Source organism: Momordica charantia, assembly GCF_013281855.1.
Source record: "Momordica charantia cultivar OHB3-1 chromosome 6 unlocalized genomic scaffold, Mcharantia_2.0 BLBB01000006.1, whole genome shotgun sequence".
In the NCBI taxonomy this organism is placed as follows: Eukaryota; Viridiplantae; Streptophyta; class Magnoliopsida; order Cucurbitales; family Cucurbitaceae; genus Momordica; species Momordica charantia.
Genome location: NW_028275164.1, coordinates 26664027 through 26673620, shown reverse-complemented (window position 1 = coordinate 26673620; position 9594 = coordinate 26664027). Strand labels below are relative to the sequence as shown.

Genomic DNA, 9594 nt, shown 5'->3' with positions numbered 1-9594 from the left:
GTTGTCTTTAATCTCTTCTCAATGCCTTTTTAATCCCTCGAATGTTTGTCTGAGTTCAAATATAGCCAAAGTGATTTTTGTCTTTTAATGAAATTTTATCTTTTTCTCAAAAAAAAAAAGGAAAAAAAAATCTCCAACCAGGAGGAATTGTAGTTTTAATTTCTCTTAGACAAATTAATAATCCAAATTTGAGTATTGATAACATTTAAAACGATCTTATTTCTTCTAAAAATTCGTGGGTTCAAATTCTCGCTTCCATATTTATGACGTAATATTCTAAAAAAGAAAGAACTCATAGCCTAATTATGTTTATAGATAAATTTGCATGTTACAGATATTATAATTATGTAAATTATACATATGTCATAATTTTGTGATTTTAATAATTATCATTGACATTAAAAAAGCATGTCTATTTAATAGGACTAATGTACATACAATAATAGGACTATGTCAAGTCATCTAAATTGTATGAACTACATGCACAACATGTTAAAAGAGTTGAGTTTTACATTTGGTGTGTTATTTTATGTTAAAATTAGGTAATCTTGTTTATTGTAGGTCACCTATTTAGACGTTTGGGTTAAAATTCAAAACATTTTAAATTATGAATTCTTTTACTATTTTTTTTTTTTTTACAAAGAGACTAGTTGACTTATGTCGGTTAATATATATATCCCGAAAATCTTACATGTAAGTATTTATATCGATCACAGCTTAATAAATAAAGTATTCATTAGTATTTCAAAGGTTGATGGTTGGATCCACTATTTTATCAACCAATTCCAAAAAATTATTTCTTTTTTATAATAAGAATTTTAATGTTAGTGAACTGGCAGTAGTATTGGGCCGAAATCCACAAATCGATCAAGCCCAAAACGCGATCCGGTTAGAACCCGGCCCATTCCCAATTTTCGTTCGACAAATTTCCTTCCACGAAACCGAAGAGCGGAAAACGGCCGCCTGAACAAAATTTTCAATTATTTTCTCTTCTTCCCAAGAAAAGCCCTCCAATTTTTCTGTGTGTAAATGGAACTTGGGAGCTTCAAAACCTCCAGACCTCTGTAATGGCTTCGTCCAGCGCCAAGCCATAGCTTCAACTTCTTCACTCTCATTCTTCATCCTCAACCTTTGGAGAAATTGCTCGCTTCTTATCCCGGCCAATGGACAGGCAAATCGACGGTCACGCTACTCCTTCGACCTCCACCAATGGCAGGGCTGCTTCAGCATCCAATTTTTTCTCTCTGCGACCTGATTACAGTAATCCAGCAGTGCAGGTACTCGTTTGTTTTTTCTTTTTACTAGTTATGCGTTTAAAATGCTTGATAGTGAAACCCTAGCTATTTTAGTTAGCACACTTGAGAATTATCGTTTGTTCGTGCTTTGATTTTTCTTTCCGGGACTATGGCGGCATTTTCGAACTCTAGAGTTGCTGCTATAAAGTATGGTGCAACTTCTGGTTATGCTTCTCAAGTTATGTACTCGAATAGTTGTAGGGGTTGTTTCGTTAATTCAAAATTATTGACATTATTTCGTACCCTCGAGTTTGTAGATTCTATACATGTAATTGTATTTACTTCATTATTCTAAAACGATACCTATCTTATCAGTTAGTTTATACGTTAGGTAAAAATGAAAATGGATTTGATTATATTAGGTGGTGAACTGATTTTTCCCCTCCTAATTGTTTTGCTTATATTTCTAATTTTAGGAAGCTCTGAAACATTTGGCATCTATTGATCTGATCGAGTTATGCAATGAAGCAAAAGTTGAGCATTGTCGAGCCACGAGAGACTTGAGAAGCTGTGGGCGGGATGTTCAGTATGTGTTGAATTCATGTGGACATGCCTCTCTGTGTGAAGAATGTTGCCAACGGTGTGATTTTTGTCCAATATGTAGAGTTCCAGTTCCAAAAAGCAGTGCTAGAACGCATCTACGTCTTTTTTATGAGTGTGTTGAAGCTGGGCTCATTCCCAAGAATTCTAAGGAGAAACCTCATGAGGAGGAAGATGGGGAGCATAGACTAACTACTGATGTTCAACGCTTGTATTCCTTATTTGATGTTGCGCTGGAAAATAACTTAGTTTCTCTAATCTGTCACTGTATCCTTAGCAGTTTGATTACTCTGCCAGCATTCCACATAGATGTCCCCAGCTCTGATATTGTTGCCTTTTCAACTTACCCTGAAAATTTATTATTTCTGTGTCTCTCTTCATTATCTTTTGCATGGGAGGCCTTAAACAATCTAACAATGTTGCAAGACTTTTTTAAGCATTACACCTATAATCTTACTTTGTTAACATGTGTTTGAATTCTCATCATATTCTGCTGACACCAATTATTATGATGTTTAAAGTTCATGATTTCCTTTACAATAAGTTCTCAGATGTTACAGATGTTTGTCTGGATGAGAGTGCTGTATCAAGTGACCCTGTCATTGCATTTTTGTTGGATGAAGTAGTTGTCAAGGATTGGTGTAAGCGGGCATCCAGGAACATTATTACAGAACTTCAAGACATATGTATGCTTAATCTTGAAAATTTTGATTCCTTGTATCTTTGTGGCATGCATACTGAATAATTATTTACTCACATGGATATTATATTCATTTCATTTTAGATAACTCTGGTGTAGAGGGAATGAGGTCTAGGTTGAACCTACTACTTAAGCTTTCGGTGCTGCTTGCGGGCATATCCAATGTGCTCGAAGTGCTGGACTCATCATTTAGAAGTTCTCATTCAGCACAACTTCAGGACCTGCACAATCTTCATGAGGGCATATTGAAGATCAAGCAGGTTTAATTTCTTAGGAATTAATTTGGTTATCAATCATCATCTTTTTCTGCTCCTCTCTTTCTACTTATAAATGCTATTCCGTAGTCTCTTGGCTTTCTTTAGGTGAAATATGCTTTGGCCTCCAATTCTTTGACATGCCACTTTAGCTAATAGTTGATGGCAATGATTCCTAATGTGGTTCAGTTAATTAATGGATGTGCTTTCTGATCAGTTGAATATTGAATAGAAACATGCTAACTCAATGGATATGCTAAGATGTTCTCACACTTGAGAAAAGCAAGGATAATTTTACCGAAGTTTCTTTATCCTTTCTCTCCTTGGTTAAAAGTTAATACCAACCCCTATCATGGTCCCACTTTTGTAATTTCATTCAATTGTTTCTTACACCAAAAAAAAAAAAAAGTTAATACCACCCAACTTTGTATTCAATAATTTCCATTCACATAGGGGTAAATTAAAGTTCACATTCTTTAGTGGAGAAAGGAAAAGCAATATTACTGGTTAGATGCTGGTAATGATAATTTATCCAGAATATTTCACATGTTGGTGATTATCTTTTTATCACCCTTCATTTACTAGATAGCTGGTTTCTATCAAACTTAGGCTTGGCTTGCAAAGAATCTGGCATATTTACGAACAAACTTGTAACTATAATCATTAGATGAGTAAATATGGTAATCAATAGTCTACAGTGATTAGAAATTATATTCATTAGATGAGAAATTCTTTTTCCATAAATTTTGTAAGTTCAGAAAACAAATCATGGAGATAAAATTTGATTATTTTCTCTTTAGCTCTCTGGTGCACGAAGTTGAATGTTTTACTTTGATATAGCAAATGTAGCTGTGAATTGCGATACAATTATTGTAGATCTATATTTTCTTTAGAAGGGTTAGCAAGAAGGTGGGAGATTAGAGTCTTTGAACCGTCTGCTGTAATTACTGTTCCTTTTCCCTGGATAGTCTTCATGATAAAATACTTTCTGATTACAATTTATTTTACCAGCATATGGAGATTATGATGTGGTGCATAAGACATCAATTTTTGGAGAATGTTAGGTCCCGCCACTCTAGCTTCACATCTTGGCTTACTGCTGTTCGTGAAAGGAAATCTGCTGCTATCAGGCGATCATGGCCTGATGCTTTAGATGACTCTGCTGATTCCAGTGGATTGGATGGATCCTTGTTCATCGAGGATGCACTGGGGAATCTTGATATAGAGCAATGGCATTCCTTAGACTTAGTGGATGGTTTAGAAATTAGATCTTTGGAAAATGATGGGGCGCCAATAATCTTCAGATCTAAGATTGGTGGGAGTTCAGGATGTTACCCATTTGAAAATCTTCGGGTTGCTGTTGACGTTCTCTTTCTTCGTGGGAGTTCTGATGTAGTGGTTGCAAAGAAAGCAATTGTATCCTTCTCTTATCATATCTTTATTTCATGTCCATCCATATATTATAAAATTCGCTAAATATATTTCTCGTTTTTTTCCCCTTAATCCATGGAAGCTTTTGTATTACTTGTTTGATCGTCACTGGACGATGCCTGATGAGAAATGGAGACATATTGTGGAGGACTTTGCTGCCTCTTTCAGTATAACACGGCATTCCATATTAGAGTCTTATGTCTTTTATCTTCTAGATGACCATACAGATGAAGCTCTGCAGGTAACTTATGTTGTAATCTGTCATCCGCTTGTCTTCATTATAATATAATTTATTGTTAGTTTTGAATTACTTATTCAAATAGTCAAAGATTCTGGTGCAGTGCTGTTTAACTTCTTTATTTCCACAAGATCTATGTTTGATCCAGAGATTGATGATTGATTTAGAAACTGTCTTACAGTAGTTTCTAGTTCAATGCTGCTGGATTATTACTAGTCTTAAAACTTCAAGTTATTCAGTATGACTTTGATAATGAAATTGATCATTCGTAGATCACCATACTTGTGTGGACCTGGATATTATAGTTAAACCAGCATGTATACTCTATTATTTAAGCGAAGGATGGATGAAATAATATCATCCCTCTCCAAAAGATTCCAGAGCCAACTAGTCCTATAAATTTCCACCAATAGTATACTCTAGTAATTCTTGTGGACTTGTTATAGTTCAGATTTACGGAATGCCAATTTCTTATGTTTTCTGCAGCGTATGGTTGTGTCTTTTCTACCTGTTGACTTTTAACATTTTTCTTGCAACACAATATCATGCAGGAAGCCCGCGGTCTTCTTCCAGAGATCTCAGGCCCAGCAACCCATCCTAAGATTGCACAAGTTTTGTTAGAACGAAAGAATCCTGATACAGCTCTTATGGTTTTGAGGTGGTCAGGACGTGACAGCATGTCAGCCCCAGTTTCACTTGTTGAAGCTGTAACTGGTGTCCGGGTGAGAGTGGAGTGTGGACTTCTGACTGAAGCATTTATGTACCAGAAAATGCTCTGCAATAGGGTAAGGGATAGGAAAAAGTATGAAGAACATGAGGATGCACTTGATAATGCTCAAAGAAAATTTAGAAGCTGGGAAGACTGGGTGAAAATATTGGTGACTGAAATTTGTTATCTTTGTATCCGTCGAAACTTTGTGGATAGAATGATTGAGCTACCATGGAATTCTGGCGAGGAAAAGCATCTCCACAAGTGCTTGCTGGAGTGGTCCACTGCTCAGCCATCAACAACTATTGGAAGTCTCCTCTTTGTGTACTATCTTCAGGTAATATCTATACTCCCCTATTAGGACTTCAAAAGAAGTCACCTCCTTAGAATCAATTATAAAGGGAGAATAATTACAAAAGGGATATGAGGAACTAGAAAAAGAACACCAAGAAGAATAATGAAACCTCGCCAAACTTCTTTCCTACCACTGTACGTTCAGCAGTTTCTTTCCAACTAAAGGGCTGTAGAGATTGCTTTATTCGTGTAACTCTAAAGAGTCTCTGTCTTTCCTTAAAGATTATCTTCCCATAACTGTTTAATTTACATCTTTTTGGTAGGAAATTTTATTTTACAATAAAAGTAAAACACCCCGTTGAAAAGAGCCTTCATAGTCTTACATTTTTGTATCTATATTTGACTTATTTTAGAGCTATACCTACATTATAAACCTTTTGTTCTAGTAAATCTCTGTTATTTCTAGCATATTTTGGACTAAGCGTGCATGCTAAATTATCATTTTTAGATGTATTCTACAAAAGGATATTGTCTGTCATGACTCGTGAGGACTTTCTGTATATTCTTTCAGAGGTTTCGATATCATGAGGCCTACCAAGTGAACCTATTGCTTCAGAAAGCAGAGCAAGGCTATATTTCTGAGAATTCTGTTGGTGAAGATGTTTTATCCAGGATGAGATCGACAAGTCACTGGCGGGCAGGATTGGTTGTAAGTTGTCTGAACCATTTTTTCTTTTTCTGGGTGTTGTTTGCTAAGGGTTGAAACTTGAGACCTTGTTCTTTGATAAAGACACTTTTACACGTAATCTGCATGGCAGGAGGGTTGCAATGGGTTTCTAATTCTTGTTGCACTTCGACATGTAGCACATGCAACCAACAAAGGCAGAAGTATTTTATTGAAGTCATTTGGTACACTAATTCTAAAATATTATTTTTAGCCTCATGACCTAAACAATATTAGATTTAATTGCAAAATCAGAATATGTGGATTTTTGGTCCTTCATAAATGTTTTTATTAGGGTGCTTTCTGGGTTTATGACTCATGTTCGTCCTTGTTATTTCATTATGTATAATTATTTTATTTTATTTTATTGCCTCAAATGTACAGGATAAATTCATGGAGTTGCTACCAGAAATCCAACAGCTGGAAATAAAATCCGGAAAGTCTCCTAATATTGGTGTTAATTCAGAAGATGTGGAAGTGTCACCAAATGCTGATCCATATGCGGTCCAAGAGCAGAACTTGAGCAGTATATTGATCCCCTCAACTAATACCTCCACTATATCACTGAGAAACGACAGCAAATTTATCTTCAAACCACCAGTTTTTGAAACTTCAGGAAAACTAGGCGGGGGGGTGTTCAACCATTCCAAAATCGCCACCTATGGCTCACCATCAGTTCACGAGAGGCTGTTTGCTAGTATGGAAAGAGTACCAAAGGCACAAAATAGCTTACACAAGAGTGTCAATTTTCAGGATATGTTTAGTTCTGGATTCCATCAAGCAAGTGCTATGAATATTTCACCCTCAGAAGAAGCCACGAGAAGTTCATCCAGGTTCATCCCAAATAGTCACAATGATGCCGAGAAACTCTCACTGGATAAAGAGCAAAATGGAATTGCTAACCAAGTTCGAAATACCTCTCCATATTCCCGCAGGATTACCGCTAACCCTATATATACACCCAGCAGCAAGTTCGGTTTATTAGACGTTCCTTCAAGGGGAGTGCAGGAAAATGGGTCGAGTAAAACTGCAGTATCTGCTAGAGATAATGGAACTTGGAACATCTCTTCTTTAGATGACCCAATGGACACTTCAAGGTAAGGAACATCAGTGGCATTTTCTTTCCATCTTTCTTATAATTTTACTGATTTTTCTTCCCAAAAAAATTCAGCCATGGAGGACAAGATTCTGCAGCTGACGTTAGATACCCAAATAGTGCCCCAAGATGGAGGACTGATGAAGCAAGCGATGAGGAGGCAAGTCTTGAGAGAGCTCCAAGTGTGGTACGTAACCGAGGTGCCATAAGAGGTACTCGAAGAACAAGGCTTTCCAAGAGATAACGGCCGTTCTTGTTCATCTAACAACTCGAGATAAATGCATTTTATGCGATGTGGATGACTTGGAATTGGTCAGACGACCACGAGAGTTGCAACTCGTACTGGCAGTTCTTGACTTTACTGCGTACATGAGAGACGAATAATCAGTCAGCTGAAAGCCCGGAATTGAGCAAGGAAAGGAATTCCAAGTTTTCTTCACATCCTATTTTCCATGTGTATTTTTGTATTTCAAATGTCAATATTACTTTTATAGCTTGATAGGTTTATGAAATGATCGTGTGTTTTTAAGTAGTGGAAAATTGAAAGCAGGCTTTCGGTTTTTACTTGGTAGCAGCAGGCCAAATTGGTTCAAAATATTTCTTGTAATATCTCGTTTTTCATTGCGGATATTCATGAAAACTAATTTACCTGAGGTAATCTTTTTTTATTTCTATTTTCAGTGCTCCTTTAGTGGTATGCAATCTACTAACCGAGTAGATAAGATATCTATATTATCGTTACAAAAATCGAGTAGATAAGACATCTATATTATCGTAACAAAAATCGATAATTCGATCTTCTTAGACTTTCTTTTATATACGAGGTTCTTTGGACATAAGATGTTATTGGTTTGCAAGAAGTTTTAAAAATACTTTATAAAAGTATTTTACCATATTGTTGGTAGTACGATTCATTTAATGTTTATAATAAAGTATTTTATTTAAAAACTTTATTACATTGTTACAATGATTGTTTTTAAGTATTTCTAAAAAAAATGATTGTTATTAAGTAGTTTTGGATGTGAATAAAATGAATTGAGTGTCTTTTGTACCATTATTTTTTTCTTCGATTTATTTTTCCTAATTTTTTTTTGTATCGTTGTCACCTGTATAATTTTGGGATTTATACTTAACGAGTAATATCTTGTCGAGTCACGATCATGATAGTCTAAATTAAAATTATGATTCTATAATATTTCAATTTTATTTTTAAAACATTAGAATCTACAAAATAGTTATAATCATCTTCTTAAAAAGAAATAAAATGATAATTTTTATCAATTCACTCAACTTTCATTAGTAACATTAGTAAGTTTCAACGGGCTTAAAGTTAAAAGATATAGGAACAAAGAATATAATTTAATCTTATAAAATAATTAATAGGAGTTGTAGCAAATATTCTCCTAATTTTTGCATAGGTAGAACATACCTCTATTACTAATATACATTGTATCATATATGATTTATGTTCGTTACGAGTATATACACAAGTATATTAGCCAAATCGAACATAGCTCAAGTGGTTAAGGTACCACCAAAAGTTCACGAATAAAACTCAAAGAACATCTTTACCTTTCAATATCCTAATGACGGTCGATTTATTACGATCACTCCAATATAACGTTAATATTACTTTTTACCTGAGACTAAATGAAGCTGTTTCGAAATGTAATCGATAAATGATTACCTGAAGAATTCATAGAAATCGAAATATTAACGTATCATATCCTTGAAATTAGTGTAAAGGTTCCTTTCCACGAGGCAAAAAAAATTATCGGTTGAAGTTTTGGCATAATTGTCGAAAAGAAAAGTATGATGAATTGATGATGGAAAAAAAAAAGAAATTAAAGAAGGAAGGAAACTGATGAAACATATGTTGAAAAAACAAATCTAGAAGTGAGATGGTTAATATAAATAATAATAATAAATTCAAAGAGAGTGTAAAAAAAAAAAAAAAAAAATAGAATTTAGGAGAGAGATGGGAGAAAAAAAAGTTATTTTGATTTTAGAAGTGATAACCAAATAAAAGAGGTAAAAGAGTAAACTACCTAAATGTACATACGAAATTTTACCCCTTTTTATTTTTAAACCGAAGAGGTAAACAAACTACCCAATTTCTCTAAGGGCCAACACCAAAATAAATAAGTTTTTTCTAAAAATGGCCAAACATATAAGATATTGACTAAGGGGCTAGATTTGAAATGCCTTATTTATTTTGGCTATTTTCTAAAACGTCTTAATTATTTTGGCCATTTATGCGTCTTCATATTCAATTTCTATCCACTACAAAAGCCCTACAAAATAAAAGATGGT

General features: G+C 34.6%; 1 protein-coding gene across 1 annotated transcript; it reads left to right on the top strand.

The window, feature by feature from the left end:
- The first annotated feature begins 956 nt into the window (after positions 1-956).
- On the top strand, positions 957-7955 carry HOS1 (ubiquitin-protein ligase). Its single transcript, XM_022302310.2, has 10 exons — positions 957-1277; positions 1712-2102; positions 2387-2521; positions 2620-2795; positions 3801-4205; positions 4303-4461; positions 5010-5504; positions 6033-6170; positions 6570-7282; positions 7357-7955. Exons 1-10 carry the CDS (start codon positions 1164-1166, stop codon positions 7523-7525), a joined length of 2895 nt encoding a protein of 964 aa, XP_022158002.1. The 5' UTR covers positions 957-1163; the 3' UTR covers positions 7526-7955.
- The last annotated feature ends 1639 nt before the right edge of the window (positions 7956-9594 follow it).